The sequence below is a fragment of the Paroedura picta genome, chromosome 2 (assembly GCF_049243985.1).
Source record: "Paroedura picta isolate Pp20150507F chromosome 2, Ppicta_v3.0, whole genome shotgun sequence".
In the NCBI taxonomy this organism is placed as follows: domain Eukaryota; kingdom Metazoa; phylum Chordata; class Lepidosauria; order Squamata; family Gekkonidae; genus Paroedura; species Paroedura picta.
In genome coordinates this window covers 169546714-169566452 of record NC_135370.1, presented here as the reverse complement: position 1 = coordinate 169566452, position 19739 = coordinate 169546714, and the positions used below count along the sequence as shown (strand labels likewise).

Sequence of the window (19739 nt, the reverse complement as noted above, 5' to 3'; positions counted from 1 at the left end):
TCGCTGCCTGGGCCCGCCGCCTTGGCCGTCACTCCCGTGACGCGCCATGTGGTCGGCCACCTCAGGCCCGCCCGCAACCAGCGTCCCTGCAGCTCCCGGCCCATAGGAGGCTTCCCTCGTCTTCTGCTGACTTCCTTGCTGCCTTTTTATCAGTATCCCAGATTGCATTAATGACATTGATGACTCAGAAGCCACAGCAATGACACCCATGGATGCCCTTCATCTTACATAAGAGACAGTTGTTGCAGCTTCCAAAAACCCAAACCATGCAATGCGTTTCATCAGAACCAACCAAAACGTCAGAGTGACAGCTTTTGAGTTCTGCAGAATGGTTCATCACTCGTCTCTGACATGAAGGAACATAAATTCGCAAGAATCAGGTCCAGCCACTTGGCCCTGATTTTAGCAACTGGGTAAAACAATGCAGGAGCATCTTTTATAACCAGCCCATGAACGGTAGCTTGGTTTTTTGTTTGTTTCCGCTGGTAAAATGAGCCTGGCTTTGTCTAAAATTTGAAATGCAAATAGCATATTTTATTCAGTGAATCTGCAGAGCCATCTTGGTTCACACAAGGGTCTTGTTTCAGCCCAGTGAGTTTTCATCACATCCCCCCCTCCCGAACGTTCTGCCTTTGCCCTGCCCCCGGGGTGTGTGTGACCTAACGGTGGCTTTCTAGACATCCATGGACTACAATTCCCATGAGCCCCTGCCAGCCTGTAGTCCATGGACATCTGAAGAGCAACAGTTCGTCTACCTCTACATACCATCTTGCTGTTTCAAATACAGTATTATCGTGCAGTTGGCTGGGAGGGACTGCTCCAGGCCCCTACAGTTAATCGAATTACTACATATTTTGATGTAATACATTTCTATTCTCTAGAAAACCTATTATTTTATTTCAGTTCTGCTTAAAGCGTACTAGTAAATCCTAGAAGGTGCACAATGTACTTTGGCCTTTCCTGATAGCAAGTTCTAAAGTTACGAGCGCTGAGTTGACTTTTCCGTAGAATTTTTGCTGTCTCGCAGGACATATTGGCTGGGATCCAAAAACTGCTTTAGGTGCAGCCAAGAGCTGGGCGGTGCCCTGTAGAATTGTTGACATTTTTTCATGTCAACTGCAGACACTCCTACTGTATCACGCGCTATTTGTGTGTGTGTGTGTGTGTGTGTTTTTCTCCCAGTGGGGAGAAAAACTGCCTGGAGAGGATTTTCAGCTGAAATTGGCAGGAGGAGGAAGCAGTCCCTTCGCTGGCTAATTTCTTCATTCAAACTCGCAAACTCTTGAAATTCTTTGGTTTTGAAAAATAAATTGAGAGAAATCTTTACATGGCTGTGCGTCACAGGCTTGTTTGGAGCCGCACTTCAAAAAAGATGTGGCCAAAATGGAGAGGGTGCAGAAGAGAACAACGACAATGATCCGGGACCAGGGGACCAAGCCCTGTGAGGAAAGACTGAGGGACCTGGCAATGTTGTGCCTGGAGAAGAGTTTGCAAGCGGGGGCAAACTGGGACAAGGACGCGGGGAGGAAACCACTGCATATATCACACTTTCCACGGGTCAAAGTTTACTCTCTCTGTTTGTTTACCATGGCACTTCTCAGCCGAGTGAGGGTGAAGTTGGATACTTAGGACGAAACTCCCGGATCGGGCTGCTAAATTTCAGACTGGTCCATTTGGTGATAGGAAATGCAGGCAAGCCACAGCTAACATATGGTGAACCCAGGAGGCAAAAGACATTCAGAGGTGGTTTGACATTGCCTGCCTCCACACCATGACTGAGGTATTCCTTGGTGGTCTCCCATACAAATACTAGCCAGTGTCAACCCCACTTAAGATTTGATGGGATTGGGCAAGTCAGGGCCATCCTGGTTAGGGCAACTTCCATTTACCTGCCATTCATTCATTCATTCATTCATTCATTCATTCATTCATTCATTCATTCATTCATTCATTCATTCATTCATTCATTCATTGGACTTATCACCCGCCACTCATGGCAAGTTACAGTTTGTCCATAATAAAACCCCATTAAAACCATCGGACATATCTCCAAATACAATAGACTCCTAAAAACATTTAAAAGACCATGATCTTTTAATATTAACTTGATCTGCATCAAATACCATGAAAAGAAACTCTTAACTGCTGGTTTCCTTACACTGTGTCATCCTCCTTAAGCCTTAACGAGAAAGCTGGACTATAAATAACATACGTAAATACTAAAATATGTAAAGGACAGGACATTTTTCCTCTTTACAGGACACTTCCACCTGCCGTAAGCAACCAGCACAACTTCTAATATCCCTGTGGGGGAAACAGTGACCTTTGTCATTATGTGAAGCTTTCTGGCTCTTGTGCCACAGAGACATTTGCTCAGGGTTCCCTTTTAGCCCTCAAAGCACTATCAGGGCCGAGCCACAAGTGGTCAACATGATCCAGGTTGTCATTCCGATACCTTAGGTTTTCAAGGTGTAAGTGATGTTCGGAGGAGGTTTGAAGGAGAAGAAGAGTTGGTTATATGCCGCTTTTCTCTTCCCAAAGGAGTCTCAAAGTGGCTTACAGTTGCCTTTCCTTTCCTCTCCCCACAACAGACACCCTGTGAGGGAGATGAGGCTGGGAGAGCCCTGATATTACTGAAGAAGGAGAAGAGTTCGTTTTCATATGCCGCTTTTCTCTACCCCAAGGAGTCTCAAAGCAGCTTCCAGTTGCCTTCCCTTTCCTCTCCCCACAACAGTGACCCTGTGAGGGAGGTGAGGCTGAGAGAGACCTGATATTACAGCTCGGTCAGAACAGCTTTCTCAGTGCATGTAGAGGAGCGGGGAATCAAACCCAGCTTGACAGATTAGAAGTCCACACTCCCAACCACTACACCAAGTTTGCCATTGCCTTCCTCTCTGTAGGAACCCTGGTCTTCGTTGGTGGTCTCCCATCCAAATCCTAACCGGGGCCAACCCTGCTTAGTTTCAGAGATCTGCTGAGATCAGGCTAAAGAGCTCTAGAATCTTCCAGTCCTCTAAATTCCCAATCTACCAATGAGAACCAGAAGTCCTCACTGCGACCCATTATGCACGGGGGTTTTAGCGCACATTCGGGGTGGAATGGCGGCGACTAAAATCACGGATAACGCACGGAGCCGGCTGCAACCGGCTGCAGCTTCGGTGCATGCCGCCGAAAAAGCCGCGTCAGTGAAACGCGGAAGAAAGCGCAGGTTCCGGGTGAGCGGGGCGCAACCAGAAGCGGCGCCCGGATCGGCGCGTGCATAATCGGTTACTCTGGGTTTTGCCGCCGTCGCGCCCCGCCCCGTGCATAACCGGTATGCGTCGCGTCTTCCCCCTCCGCGTTTTCCACGTGACCCGAAATCGCCGTTTCGGCGGCCGTGCATAATGGGCCTGCCAAATCTATCCCCTTGTGGATCCTGCCTATCAAAAGCGTTCTTCCTTCAATCTGGCAGCTGGTTTCTGGATCCTACCTGTTAACCCAACCCCATGGTTGGTCTTCTTTCTTACTCTTCCTGACATCCCTGAACTCCCACTTCTTGGATCTTGCCCCTCATAGCTGTTTTGTGTGTTTGTTTTTTAAGCTAAACCTGACTCTCTCTTGGGCTGAATTATCCGAATTGGCTAGGGTTGCCAACTCTGGTTTGGGACATACCTGGAGATTCTGGAGGGAGAGCTGGGGAGGGCCTCAGCAGAGTACAATGCCCTAATTTCCACCCTCAAAACAGCCATTTTCTCCAGGGGCCTAATCTCTGTATGGAGGTCAATTGTAAAAGCAGAAGATCTCTGGGAATTATCTGGTGGTTGGCAACCCCATCGGTGGTCCATGGTCTTTTCGTGAGTGCCGCGGTAGAGTGGGGGTTTGAAACCGAGTCCCCTTTATCCTAGTCTGACTCTCAATCCCACTCCCATCTTTTTTAACCTTTAACCCTGTCTTTCCGCAAGGAGGAAATACAGAAGTTTCATAATATGTTCTTCTGAACTGCCCTGGCAGCTCCCCATTAGATCCGTGCCACTCCAATGAGACACAGGGACAGTTCTGAGTCAGTGATCTGACAATGAAGGAAGATCTGTAGAAAAAACAATGGTTTCATTCAACCAACATGTTGCAACTCCCGTTGTTTCTCTTTTGTTCTTGTGCCACTGTAATATTCGAAATTTACTGGGCCTTCGTCTTGTACTTGAGGTTACTGCTGGCTGGGAATCATGGCTCTGGTTATTCACTGTAATGGAGGGCCATGCACTTTGCACGCATGCTGAGAGGTAAACCCCTGCCTGCGAAATGCCAGGGATTGTTCATGCAGACACTGATATGGACTCTTGGAGTCATAGGGGATGTACAGACTGGTGTGATTAATCACTTGGAGGAGGAAGAGCATGACCAAAAGGGAAGTACAAGGCAAATGCATCAGTACTGGGGCACGTTACACACTCTCGTATGAGAAAGACATGTTTAACTTGCATTTTTTGTGATTAACTTCACGGATGCCAACATGGCGTTGTGGTTAGACCGGTGGAGTAGAGTCTGGGAATCCCAGGTTTCCATCTTTGCTTGGCTGTGGAGCTATAGCAAGTTAACCTGTTCACAATAAGTTAAATGTACCTAAATGAATATGTCATGTAAGATGTGCTTGTATTTTTCTACAAAAAATTTCTTTCTTTAGTTAACATTGGAGTCAGATCGTCTTTGTAATTTGTTTGAACAACATTTTTACACTGGGTGACCTTGGGCCAGTCCCATAATCTCAGTCAAACTTATCTTACAAGATGGTTGTGAGGAAAAAAAACAGGGGAAGAGAATAATGTAAGCCCCTTTGGGTCCCCGTTGGGAAGGAAGTTAGGGTGTAAGTACAGTAAATAATCTCAACCAGAAATACAAACCATCCTCATGGACTCATCACTCATGGCAGGGGTAGTCAAACTGCGGCCCTCCAGATGTCCATGGACTACAATTCCTAGGAATGGCTCCTGGGAATTGTAGTCCATGGACATCTGGAGGGCCGCAGTTTGACTACCCCTGACTCATGGTATGGAACATACTCTCTCCCACCTTTTAAGTGGAACTTTGAAGCATTTATATACAGTTTCCTCAGATGTTTACATAGTTCATTTCCTGGTCAGGCTGGGTTCTACCGTGTGGTTTTCCTGCCTACCACAATCCCTTCTGAAGTTTAGGTGTGGGGCTGACCATTCCCAAGCTCAAAGGCCTATGAAAAAGAAGCAAATCTTGCAACACACTGGAAAACAGAAACCACAGCAGAAATTCTGTGCAGGCTTTAATGGAGTAAGGCCGAGAAAGGAATAAAGGACCAGAGAGAGTATAACCCTGATTGTAATCATGTTTATTCAAGAGTGGAATTTTCTTCCATATGTGGAAAGAGACTCAATTATAATTTATCTGTGCACAACACAAACTTGTCAAAACCCTATGGCGGGCTGGCCCAACCGTGGTTCATAGAGGCTCATGGGAATTGTATCCCATGCACATCTGGAGAGCCACAGTTCGATGTTCTGACCATTGAGAAACTCCTGAAACATTCTCCAGGCTTCGAAAAATCCCAGAAGTGATGCAATCGTGCAGAAGATGGTTGGGAAGCAGAGCTGTGGACACGCCCACCTGGGGGCCCTCACATTCTCACCCCTTCCAGGCCCATCATTGGCCAATTTGTGCATGTGTAGGGGGTCGATACCCTGATAATTTTTTTTTTAATATATAAAAATTAGTTGCCACTCATTTGGGATAACTTTCCAGGGTTTCACGAAACCCTGGCTGAGAAAACCTGCTCAGCAGCAACAAGCACCGCAACAAAATAAATATGCTAGTAGGCTCGTGGCCCATGCTCTCACTATCTTAGATTTCCGAGCACCAGAAAAGTATGCAAAAAATGAGAATGAAGTCAGTGTAGGGCTTATTTTTTTGGTAAAAAACAGATAGGGATCAGCTCAAAAACATGCTTAGCTCTGCAGCCAAACTGAACTTGCAGGCAGAGGAAAACACCATCCCCTGCTGTGCATGCGGAGAGGTTTGTTTTACCAGCTTTAGAGGGCTTGGCTCTCTCCGGGTCGGGTCGCACCCGCCATGATATTCCCGCAGGGCAGGGGATGGAATGGAATGTGCTGGAGTGTCCTGGGCCAGTGGGCAGCACCCGCAGTTATTTGGGGAGGAAGAGGGGGGGGTGTTTGTGAGGGTGGCGGAGGAAGTCACCCAAGGAAAACTTCCAAGAACCACAAGCCCTTCCCTTGGCTTTCTTCCTCCCCAGCTCCCTTGCCTTGGTGAATGGCACTCCATTCACTTGTATGGAACGGATGAATGGGGAGTGCGATCAGCCAGGGGAGAGGGTCCTGATTATTTCCAAACACAGCCCCATTCTTCTAAAATGAATATTCTCAAGCAGGAATACAGGCCATGCCATTCAACAAGATGTAGGGATAGGCTAGGGTTGCCAACCTCCCGATGGAGGTAGTGTTGTCAGGTCACTTTAGGGGAATGGGGGGGGGGAGGGGATAGGGTTGCCATCTTCAGGTTGGGAAACTTGAGAGTTGGGGATGGAGCCTGGGGAGGACAAGGAACTCAGTGGGGTACAATTACAGAGTCCACCCTCTGAAGCATCCATTTTCTCCAGGGGAATTCATCTCTGTAGTCTGGAGACAAGCTGTAATTTCAGGGGACCCCCCCCCAGGTCCCACCAGGAGACTGGCACCCCTCAGTGAGGCCTGGAGCTCTCCTGGAATCGCATTGGGTTTCCAGACTGCATCCATAATTTATTCTTTGCATATTTAAAACATATACGCCGTTTCTCCTGGAGAAAACGGCTGCTCTGAAAGGTGGACCACGCAGAATTGTACCCTATCAGGATGTCTGGCTCCACCCTCAAAACTCCAAGTGTGGGAAGAATCTGAAGTTGAGAATCCTAGGGCAGGCATTTTTTTTTTTTCTGCTTAAAACAACCATAAGCAATTCCACACAGGGACACACAAGGAGAATTAGAGTTGCTTTAACACATTTTTGCATCCCAACCTGCAGGATCTGTGGTCCATCCAGTCCAGCATACTGTCTCACATACTGGCCAACCAGTTCCTTTGGAGGACCAGCAACAGGGCATAGAGGTCGAGATCTTCTCCTGGTGTTGTCTCCTGGCTCTGGGATTCAGAAGATTAGTGTCTCTGAATGTGGAGATTACCCTCAGTCACCAAGGCTAGGAGCCATTGATATACCTTTCCTCCTTAACCTAATCTCCTTTAAAAGCTGTTTACGCCTATGGCCCGTCACTCCAACCTCAGCTAGAGAATTCCACATTTTAATCACTCTCCTGTCTTACAGTTGCCTCCCAGTTCCTCTGAATAGCCAACAAGAGGGCAAACAGGTGCCAAGGCCTTCCCCTTGATGTTGCCTCCAGGCTCTGGGATTCAGAGGTTGCCTGCCTCTGAATGTGGGGGTTTTCTTCCCTTACCATGGCTGGGAGCCACTAACAGACCTCTCGTCTCTGAATCTGTTTAATCTCCTTCCATGTGAGGCATCGCTGCTACTGGTCCCTTGGGAGCCTTCCCACTGGAGGTCCTCTTGCTCAGGAGAAAGACTCATCAGACCTTGGGCTTCCCAGCAAACACTCCCCAACCCGGGATCCTTGCAAGAAGTGCAGCACCAAGAGAAACCTCTGCAACCAACCCTCACTCCTGGGACAGTTTCAATCATAACCACCACTAAAACCATCCGGAAAAGGTGTGTGTGTGTGTGTGGAATCATGATATTTATACTTCCTCTTTCCTAAAGGGAAAGGCCAAACCACTAGAAAGGCTGTGATGCACCATGCATTGTTATTAAGTTATTATGGGCATAATATACTATGCACAATTATTAAATGATGAGCAACTGCATTACAAATAATAATAATATATTTCTAAACTGCTTCTCTCCTGAAGGAAAGACAACCATTATTATTACATGATGATGTAGTTGGTTATTATATGCTGCTTTTCTCTACCAGAAGGGGTCTCAAAGCAGCTTGCATTCGCCTTCCCTTCTCTCCCCACAAGAGACACCCCATCAGGTGGGTGAGGCTGAGAGAGCCCTGAGATTACTGAAGATGAGTTGGTTCTTATATGCTGCTTTTCTTTACCCGAAGGAGTCTCAAAGCAGCTTACAGTCACCTTCCCTTTCCTCTCCCCACAACAGACACCCTGTGAGGGGGGTGAGGCTGAGAGAGCCCTGATATCACTGCTCGGTCAGAACAGCTTTCTCAGTGCTGTGGCAAGCCCAAGGTCATCCAGCTGGCTGCATGTGGGAGAGCGCGGAATCAAATCTGGCTCACCAGATTAGAAGTCCATACTCCTAACCACCCAAAAAAAAAAACAAATTTAATATAAACTATATGATATATATATATATATATATATATATATATATATATATATATATATATATATATATATATATATATATATTCATTCATTCATATTCATGTATTGTAATTTATAATTTACAAATATAATATACATGCATTATAATAAACAATAGTAACAAAATATAATATATATTCAAGTGTTGGTCTGAAGCAGTAGAGCAAAAGTGCCACTGGACCCTAGATATGATAGATGCTATATATCATCTTTCTATACAATTATGATATAGAATAATATAAGTTATATAATAATGCACAACAACAACAACAAAACATGACTCATGCAGAGAGCCGCGGTGATTCACCCAGCCGGGGCGCCAGGCACGAGCCGCCTCCCCCGCCCCCTTAACAGCCCCGCCGAGCGCCGACCTGTGGCAGTGCGTCACGTGGTCTCCGACGGCCGGGCGCGCGCACCCCCCCCCTTCCCTCTCCGCTCCCTCCTTTTCCTCATTCCAACACGGTCGGGCCAGGCGCAGGCCCCGCCCCCTTCCTCCCTCTCGGCCAATGGCGGGGCGCCGCCGTTAACCCCTGTCGGGGCGGAGCGGTGTGGGAACCTGTGAGGGAAGGGAAGGCGGGGGAGCGCCAGAGGCCTCGGCTCGGCTGGGCTGCAGAGGCGGCTGGCAGCGGGAGCAGGGCCCAGCGGAGGCGACCCGCCCCGTTCCTCCGGTCCCGTGCGCAGGAGGCGGGGAGGGAGGAGCGGCCAGGCCTCGTCCGGGGTTCCCGCGCGCACGCGCATTCCCCCCTCTTCCCTCAGCGGCGGCGGCGGCCTGGCTTGAGCGGCAGCCGCGGAGATGATGCCGGTGAGTGGTGGGCTGCGGTCGCGGCCGGCGAAGGGCCGCCCTCTTCCCCTTCCCTGTCACGGCGCTCGCTTCTGAGGGAGCCCTCGTCGCCTCTGGGGCGGCGGGTCGGTGGGGAGGGGTCCTGTCAGGTGGCCGTCTTCCCCCTGCCCCCTGCCTGTCTTGCTGGAGGTGACAGGGCCAGGTGGCACGGGCTGAGCAGGGGAAGCTGCCTCCCCTTTCCTCCCGCCCCGTTTGGCAGGCAGGTGAGTGAGTGCTTGACTCCCCCCGCCCACCCACCCCATGATCGCAGGGGGTGGCCAAAGTGGGGCTCCCACCCCCCCCGGGTCCATGGACTACAATTACCATGAGCCCCTGCCAACGGCAGGGGCTCATGGTAATTGTAGTCCATGCACCTGGGGGGAGTCCCACATTGACCCCCCCCTGGCTTAGACTGGACAGCAGCTGTCGTGGAGGAGATCCCTCCTCTTCTCCCCAGTAATCTGTGATTATGAGTGGTTTTTATATATATGAGTGGTTTTTATTATATATATATATATATATATATATATATATATATATATATATATATATATATATATATATATATATATATATATATTGTTGCTATTCACAGGTTGTTTCATCTGTTGTGGTTGAAGGGATTTTTTTCCTCCCTTGACCGGTTCTTTATCATTATTATTATTATTTTTAAAGGCTGGATGTTGTTGTGGAATAGTCAAAGAGGAAATGGGGAGGTGTGTATGCTTTTTCTGGCTCTTCATCAGGGTGTAAGTCATGTGCGTCGTTGGTGTCTGAATATGCACCAAAGGAGGCGCCCCGAAATGCATGATGAAAGGCCACCGCCGGACTGGCTAAGGCAGCATGTCTATGCATACTTTCCCATGAGTAAGCCCCATTGAATCTAGTTGGACTTGAATGCGAAGGCTTGTTACCCCCTTCTCTGTCTTGTTAGAAATGTATGTCTGTCCCCATTTTGGAAAGGAAAATGCTCTCTTGCTTATTCCGTCTCTGTGTGTGTGTGTACACATATACACACATACATATATACATACATGCATATATTTAAAATACTTTATTCTAACTGCCCAAACATTTATTTGCAAGCAGTGGTTTCGTTGGCAACATGCTGCTCTGTGTTACTTGGTGTGGATTTTCTCTTAATCCTGGGGGTGTGGGTGGGAGAATGTGCTGCTTCATGGTCATACGTGGCTTGATAACTGGCTCTTGCAGTTGGTGAATTATTCAGTTGTTTGGTTCTGAAGGTTTTCTAGGACCTCTTCCCCTTATTTTTATTTGCAAGACAGGTATCTAGCCAGTAATGTGGTTAACAAAATGGATTTTTAAAAAAACAATTCTCCCTTCTCCTAAAAATAGAAGAGAGGACGGGGATATTCCCTGCAGTACCTGCATTTATAGGTAAGCACTAGAATGCTTGAACAGGAGGAGCTGACCAAAAACCGAATACTTAGCACAAAAACGAGTATTTATTTTATGGCTCAAAGGAAGCAGTATGAATGAGCTCTGTGGGTGGTATAAGACAAAGCAGGCTTTTCAGCATGGAATTCAAGGCAAAGTGACTAATATATTAAATTTTAAGGCACAGGAGGGAAAAGTCCTAAATATGACAGTGTGTTAGCACTGCCAAAAATACTGATGGATAAAACCCTCTTACGATGTAGGTCTCTGACATGCAAAACATTTCTATCTGGGTCAGGGGTAGTCAAACTGCGGCCCTCCAGCTGTCCATGGACTACAATTCCCATTCGCTGGCAGGGGCTCATGGGAACTGTAGTCGATGGACATCTAGAGGGCCGCAGTTTGACTACCTTTGATCTGGGTAGTCTTACAGACTATAGCTGCAGTCCATTAAATACTTCCTCCAGAGTATCTCCAGTGACTTAACTGGACCTGTTCCAATAGGAATTTTCTGAGGAGGTGAACGTTGGATGTAGCACTATTGAAAATATGCCTCTATAAGAGTTGTTATCAAGGCCTGTGCTTAAAAATTGAAGGTGGTTATATTTGTTCTTAGGAGGTGGCTGTAAAACAGGCACAGGCAGTTTTTGTGGTGTGCGATCTGATTTATGTCTTGCCTCTTCTGAACACTACAATGAGCTGTATCCACACTAGAGCTGTTATTAAAGATCCCTTCCCCCCATTACCTTGAGTGATTTTCTTAATATTATTTGTTTTGAAAAATACCGAGCATTAATATCTGCCTTCATTGGCTTTCTTACGTTAAATTTTGCTCTTTCTGGCGGCCATATGAGACCACAGTTACATAAACTGTTCTTAATGTTGCTTACAGAATGTTTTAGTAGTAATGATCAGTTTTTCTACTGAAAAGCCTGCAGCTACTTATCTAAACTGCATTTGAAGTTATGTTTTGTGTAATCCCAAGTGTTAGATTGGGTTTCATTTCCTTGAAGATCGTGCTTTACTTGTGGCAAAGCAATATCCCTTATTCTGTCATAATGCAGAAAACCTTGCATTGAAAGCCTGAAACAGTTGCCACGATTCTCAGTTCTGACCTTCAAGCATCATGATACTCCATTTCTGGGCTTCAGCATAAATGGTACATATTCAGAATCAAGTCCAGTTGTTTGGTGGCCTACCTCTGTGAATGAGGATGTTGATACAACTAGGATTATTTCTTTTTCCTTTTGACCACAATAATTGTGTGTCTATGGCAGCAGTCCACAAACCACATAAAGTGATTTAATCTCAGTGATGTCTCTACGGCAAAGCTTTATCAAGTGCTTATGGCCTGTATTCCACAGTAAAAAGGCTGGGACCATCAGGTATCACCTTAGTTAGGGTTTATCCACATATATGCTTGGAAGAGGCTTGCCTGGCCTTGACCAGGACCAGGGCCTTTTCGGCCCTGGCCTCTGCTTGGTGGAATGAGCTCCTGGAGGAGAGCTTTCTGCTTTCTGGAGGGCTTGCAAAATGGAGCTCTTCCATCAGGTTTATGGTCGGGGCCATGCTCGAGCCACTGTTACTGGTCCTCTCCCAGTTGGTCCGAACATCTGGCCCCCTGAAGCTATGCAAAGAATGTTTTTTCGCCTTCTGAATTTTTGGATTTTGTAATGTTGAGGGTTTTTAATGGGGGTTAATGGGCTTTATCTGTTTTACTGTATGTTGAATTTTCTTTGAATTTCTGTGTAACCCGCCGCGAGCAGGCTAAAAAATGAATAAATAAATAAATAAGACTGGCTTTGAAGTGCTGTAGCACTATATGCAAATACTACTTAGGGGGGAAACAAAGTACTTTGAAAGAATATATATATATCCTATATAATGCAACTCTGCTCTTTTCTGTGGAATCGACATTCTCATCTCAGCATGCTGTTTTATTACCAGCAGTACTGGTGGTTGTCGCTTTCCCCAGTATATTGCCTGTGCAGTACTTCAGGGCTAGAGGATTAGCAGAGGACTGGAACCTGAGGAGGAAGAGGCTGAAACAGTAGGCCAGCTTTTAAAGGAATGAAAACTCTGAGATGGGAGCTCAACAGCAAAGTAGGGTGATATCCAAAGGGAAAAAAATCCAGACTGTTCTGGTTCTTCCCCATATATGAACAAAAAGGGCCTGAAATGGAGCTGAGAACCTGAGGAGCTTGAGAAAGCAGCTACTTTATTATATAATAAAAACCGTATTGCATTTGAATTTTATTTATGGAGCACAAATATATAAACGTATAAAAACCCATAAAAACAGCAAGGAGTGGCACATACTTAAGTTAGTTCTGTTCTCACATCCAAAGATCCAACATGTTCGACCTATACAGGTCTTCCTTAGAGGTCAATATTACGCACACACAATTGTTTTAGAAAAAAAAACAGTATACATAAACTATGGTTTTTTAATATCATATTGCAATCAGTAGGGTGGTAAACAAACTTCTGTATTCAAGGAGAGGTCCCTTGCATATCCACTGGATGTCAAGTGTTCATATACACATAAGGGTATTTCAAGGGGCTGTCTTCAGTAACCTTTCCCCGGTTTTGAACAAAACCTACTGTGGTGTTCTTGTTTGCCTATCAAAGGACCTCTGAGGAAGACCTGTATAGGTCAAAACGAGTTCGGTCTTTGGATGTTAGGATAGAACTAACTTATATATGTGTGACTGGTGTTAACTCCTTGCGGTTTTTATTGTTTTTAATAGTTTTATGTATTTGAGCTCCATAAATAAAATTAAAGTTTAATATGTTTTTACCATATAAAGTAGCAGTTTTCTCATTCTTCCCCATATATGTACATTCTTCCTGAGAACAGAGTTGGAGTCCAGGGGCACCTTTAAGAGCAACAGTGTTTTAATCTGGGTATGAACCTTCCTCCATACTCACACCTCTTCTAAGTACATTGAAACAGAGGTCACCCACCTTTATATATATGTAGCTGAAAAAGAGGATGTTGCCAGGAAGGGCCAACTAGAGTCAAGATGCATAACAAGAAAAAGGGTTGGTTCTTATATGCCGTTTTTCTCTGCCCGAAGGAGTCTCAAAGCGGCTTACAATCACTTTCCCTTTCCTCTCCCCACAACAGACACCCTGTGAGGGAGGTGAGGCTGAGAGAGCCCTGATATCACTGCTCAGTCAGAACAGCCTTATCAGTGCTGTGGTGAGCCCAAGGTCACCCAGCTGGCTGCATGTGGGGAAGCATGGAATCAAACCCAGCTTGCCAGATTTAGAAGTCTGCAGTCCTAACCACTACACCAATCTGGCTCTCTGAACTGTAACAACATTAGTCTTAAAGGTTCCAGTGGACTCAAACTTTGTTCTGCTGCTTCAGGCCAACATGGCTACCCACCTGAATCTATCTATCTTTTTTTCCTGAGGGCAAAGTAGGTTGAATTGGAGAGTATTGGAGCTGGCTGATTTCCCCCTCCTTTTCTCAACTTCTTTCCACCACAGCTGGATGGCTTACGGACAGCTGTTGGTGGCATGAAGTTTTCAGAATCTCTTTCAGTGTCGTGCCACCCTCCCCCCACTCACCTAACGTTAACAAGATTGAGGAAGCCAGTCTTGAATGGACTGCAGGAAAACAAGGCCTTGAATGCTTTTGTTCTGAATGTTTTCATTCTGAAGTCAGCCTGGACTTGAGTTACATTTAGCAAATTTGAGCGGTTTCCGAACAAAACAATCTCATGTGACCGAAGCCATGAGTCTGCAGAACTCAATTCTGTAGAAAAGTCTTTTGGCAAAAAAAAAGAAAAATATAAAAAATACTTGCAAGACTTATCTAGAAGTCTGCGGGGCGAAATCCACAGGCTGCAATTTGGCACCGTGTTGGAGAAGAGAGCCTCTGGTCCAGACGCTGGAGTTACTAGGAAAAGGAACAGGATTAGCCAGTGCTGCAATAATACCATGAGTGACCTATTTTCTCCATTTGAGAAAATTAGTGCTGTTAATTACAGAAAGGCAAGGCAGTGGATTGGGTGCAATACTGACTTGAGAGGAAAAACTGTGTGCCACTCACTGTCTTCACAAGATGTTTGAGGCCCTGCTGCCTCATAAACCTTGATCATTTCAGAGTATGGAGAACTAGTTTTCGTTGTAGAATTATTCCCATTTTTTTGTCATGCTACTCTAATGGACTTAGAGATCTTGTCCAGCGTTGTGTACAAAATGTACAGCTTGTGCAGTGCCTCACTTCCTTACCTGATGTCTGATATTTGTCCACTTCCTTCTCTTCCTCCAGCACAGGTTGCTTTGTTCTCCTCTGATAGCTGGGCAAGACCCTCCAAAACAGCACTGGTTTCTAAGTCACCTAAATGGCAACTCCTTTTCCATGATTTTATTGTGAATTAAAGGTAAAGGTATCCCCTGTGCAAGCACTGGGTCATGTCTGACCCTTGGGGTGACGCCCTCTAGCGTTTTCATGGCAGACTCAATACAGGGTGGTTTGCCAGTGCCTTCCCCAGTCATTACCGTTTACCCCCCAGCAAGCTGGGTACTCATTTTACTGACCTTGGAAGGATGGAAGGCTGAGTCGACCTTGAGCCGGTTGTTGGGATCGAACTCCCAGCCTCATGGTCAGAGCTTCAGACAGCATGTCAGGTGCTTTACCACCCTGCGCCACAAGAGGCCAATATTAGTGTGAATTAGCGAATATATTAAATCAAATTCCACTATTATGTTGTGACTGCAGGCAGAATATCAGTGTCTTAATCAAGGGGTCGCTACAGTAAGGTAGTAGTTGAATGCCAAAAAACATGTTCCCTCTGGACTAGCTGGTGTAGCAAATGCTTGCCACTGGATTTTTCCTTTAAAAAGAGCACAGAATCATCATTATTCCATGTGTAATCAACTTATCTTGGTTCACATCTTGGACTATGGTGCCAATTAGGCAGTGCGGCCCTGTCCCAGCCTGGCAAAAGAAACTCTGATTCTGCAGTTGTGGTAAATTACACACATTTGAATGTTTATATAATAAATAATCTGTTATTCCTTGGCCTTTCAGAGGTTTTCCTTTCTGTCATTCATAGTAGTAGATGACAAAAGGAAAGCATGGAGGGGAATGTGTTGAAAGCTAACATATGAAGTGAATTATAAAATAAATAATTGTCCGAGAGAGAGAAGTGGGGCGGCATTGTGGATACAACACTCCCGATCTTTCAAGCATGGCTAAACAATTGGGAACAGGCCACAGTGTCATACGCTTCTCCCTCCCACTCCCTCTGAATTATTCCCACCATTCACTTACCAATTGAACCATGACTGTTCCACAATTGTTGACCACGGCTAATACTAAGATATATCAGTGACTACCATGATATTTAGCTGGGAACATGGTGGAAAAAAACCCAATCTACTCTAATAGCTGCTTAATATGTAGAAATGGGCAATGGGGGGAGGTGAATAACAACCCATTGTGGTGAAAAGTATAATCAAGTCACTTGTGGTGACCCTGTTGGGTGTTCAAGGCAACAGCCATTCAGAGCTGGTTTGCCTACCTCTGTGTTTAGGTGCTGCTGAAGATGGTATTCCTTCAAGGTCTCCCATCCAAGTACTAATGAGGGCCAACCTTGCTTAGCTTCCAAGATCTGGCTAGCCTGGACTATCTAGGCCAGGACAACATCCCAGTAAGCCTCTGTTAAATGCTCTTTCTCCAGGCTGTTGGCCTAAAGCAGTGTATTTCCCTTGAAATGTTAATAAGATTGTGTAGGGATTGTGTGGTGATCATGTGGCTGCATGGAAACAATGGAGTGGCAGTTAATAAATAGGCTTTTACACTCTAGCCATGTTTGGGCCACCTATTGTCACTCTTCTTGGTTACAAAAAATGTCCTTCCTTGATTTAAAAACAAAAACAAAACCTTTTTTGTTCACTGGCAGGGGCTCATTGGAATTGTAGTCCATGGACATCTGGAGGGCCGAAGTTTGACTACCCCTGCCCTAATCCTTTGCAGTAGGACTGGCCTCCTTTTAAGGGCTACTGATTTATCATAGGGTACTTTGATGGGGAAATAAGCTAGATAATGAGTCTGAAAGAGCTACCAGCCACTTCTGTCAAATTCATTACTACCAGAGAGCTTACTTGTTTTCCATAGCCTTCAATGGTCATCTCAAAATGTTCATCTTGTGTTTTTTTTTTGATGTGCATGGGAAGCACCGTGCTCAGGATCAGATATGAGGATATTACTGAGCAACAGGCTACATTTCATGGCCATTTTAGCACATGCTACAGAAGCAAAACCCACTTTTGCTATAAGGTCAGAACTAGCCCTCCCTCCCTCCCTGCTGGCTGTATGACCCACTTTTGAGCCTTAGCACCCAGTTTATGAACTGCTGCCTTTCTAGCTATAAACTGAAACACTGCATGAGCCTTTCCCAAGATTGCAAGGCCAGGCCAGAGTTTTAAAATGTCCCGCTAAATGTTCTACTACTTGCCCAAACATTCAAAGATGACATATCACTCTCTACATCAGTGGTTCTCAACCTTCCTAATGCCGCGACCCTTTAATACAGTTGCTCATGTTGTGGTGACCCCCAATCATAAAACTATGCAAGTGTCCTTTCACAGAAATTAAACCGAAACTGATCAGTGGCGTGAAGATCCTTTGTTTTAGGATTGTACATAAATTGGTTTTTTCCAGGGTATCTCAGTTGAGTTCTGCCTCTTGTCCCTACATGCTCATCTCATTCTTTTCCGCTGCTCCAAACAGATGAACGCTCTGTCTCGAGGCTGTTACGTGGATGGCGCCCCTCCCAGCCAAACTGCTTGCCCTGCTGCAGCCCCTGTGAAAGGGTTGTTTGACCCCCAGAGAGGTCCCGACCCCCAGATTGAGAACCACTGCTCTACATATACAGTCTTAGCTCAAGACTCCTAAAGGGGCAAAAATCTGGTTAGAAAGGCAGTGACCCCACTGTTTCCCGAGCCCCTTTTAATTAATGGATGCTGGCATTGCATTAATGGGCAGCGGTGAGCAACAGCATATTGTTTTCCCGCTTACTTAACAACCTCAAATGGGGTGGGACCGGTTATGGAGGAGATTGTCTCTTTGGTAGTCTATAATGTATCCTGTTTATCGCTGCCAATTATTTGCTCATTGGGATTCCTGTCTGAACAATAAACCTGAGCCTGGCATGCTTTGTGCCTTTAATAATGATTTGATACGTAGAAATCAGCAGGTGAGGTTTTTCATAGCATGAAAATATATTATCAGCTTCTAATGGCTTCATGTCAAGCCACTGCTAAAGGCACAGCTACAGTTACTAGTTGAAAAATTGGCAATCATATTTGCAATCGCTTTGGGGGTTAAAACAGTCTTGTTTGACTGATTGAAAAATAACAATGGATATTTTAGGCCTGCATATAAAAATCTTTGTAGGAAGAAAGGCTGGTGTTAGTTAGCTCAGGGGTCCCCAGGATGGCACCCATGAGTGCAATAGCGCTTGCTGACTCCTTTCCTGGTGCCCCCTGAGTGTTTTTAGAAAATGGAAGGGACAGAGTTTGTGTTTACCCAGCAGGGCATCTGATTGGCTGTGTGGATTAAAGGCTTCCTGTTAAACCAGTTGTTCTCAACCTGGGGGTCAGGACCCATTTGGGGGTCGAATAACCCTTTCACAGAGGTCGCGGCAGGGCAAGCAGCTTGGCAGGGGAGGGGGTGCCACCCCTGTTGCCACTCTTCCTGCAGGTGTCTCTCTGGAGCAGCGGAAAAGAGCGAGATCGGCATAGTGGAACAAGAAGCAGAATTGAACTGAGAAACCCTGAGGAAAAAAAATCAATTTATATACATTCATGAACAATGGATCTTTACGCCATTGGTCAGTTTTTGGTTTAATTTCTGTGAAAGAACACTTGCATAATGTTATGGTTGGGGGTCACCACAACATGAGGAACTGCATTAAAGGGTCGCGGCATTATGAAGGTTGAGAACCACTGTCTTAAACAGAGTTCCTGCATGAAATGCCAAGGAGATCCTATTATAGTTATATATAACCTTGCTCCTTTACGTTTTGTGGTTGGATCCGTCTTCTGCAGCAGCCATTTTGTGATTGTGCCCCCCCAGTAGAGGCAGAATTCTGAAGTGCCTGCAGCCTCACAAATGTTGGAGGCCTCTGAGTTAGTGTGTGACTTGTTGGAAGGACGATACAGGTGCATATTATGGAAAATGGTGTCAGTTAATTATAACTATAATTGACAATTATATAACTATAAATGTGTATTTGTCTGACATGAATATGTGTATCTTTGCATGCAATTAAAATGAGGAATCATTGGCTTGACAGGGAACTTTAAGGAACCCTTGAACTTTTGTTTGGGGTACTGCATAGAAATGGGCTCTTCAGAATTGAGTGCTTCACACTCTACTTTTAAAGCTGAGGCAGTAGGCAGATTACAGTTAGAGAAACAGGGACAAAGCTAGATCACTGATTAAAGCAGAGGCCCAGACTTAACCGAGAAACATTTGTAGCTAAGGTGCAAGCTAAAAGTCATGCTTCTAATGAGCCAAGTTGTGGTTTTCCTGACCGCCATTCTGCTCAGTCACATGGTAGCGTAGGAATTAAGTTCCCAGTTGTTGCAGGGCCTAATTCGAATGAAGGCCGTGGTACAGAGGGAAATGGGTTCTTCAGTCTTCCATTGAGCCTTCTGGCCTCAACTAGGGCCAGGGCTTTCTCTGTCCTGGTTCCCACTTGGTGGATTGAGCTCCCAGAGGAGATTGGGGCCTTTCCGGAGCTAGCAAAATTCCACAAGGCCTGCAAAATAGAGTTCTTCTGCCGAGTGTTTGGTTGAAGCCAATGAAAACAACACCACTGACTAGCCCCCCCTGAAACCCCCTCTCTACCACCAGATATGCCCATCAAACACAGTACAGGGAGACCTCTAGTCCAGCCACGTCATCAAACAACATACAGTTACATAGTTAATGGTTTAAACACTGTTATAATGTTAACACATGTTGAGTTCAACTTCTTTGTACTGTACCAATTAATTCATATTGTAAACTGCCCTGAGCCGCAAGGGTGGGTGGTATAAAAATGTAATAAAATATATAAATAATATAAGTTTGCGCTATTTTCCAACTCAAAACAACCAGG

General features: G+C 45.6%; 1 protein-coding gene across 2 annotated transcripts in view; it reads left to right on the top strand.

The window, feature by feature from the left end:
• The first annotated feature begins 8937 nt into the window (after nt 1-8937).
• The window catches only part of PPP1R13B (protein phosphatase 1 regulatory subunit 13B), a 92827-nt gene continuing 82025 nt past the window's right edge, over nt 8938-19739 (top strand). Inside the window, exon 1 of one of the 2 annotated variants that reach the window (XM_077323795.1) lies at nt 8938-9195. In XM_077323795.1, coding sequence (XP_077179910.1) covers nt 9187-9195 — 9 coding nt within the window. In that variant the 5' untranslated portion in view covers nt 8938-9186. The other variant, XM_077323796.1, reaches the window with a different exon arrangement.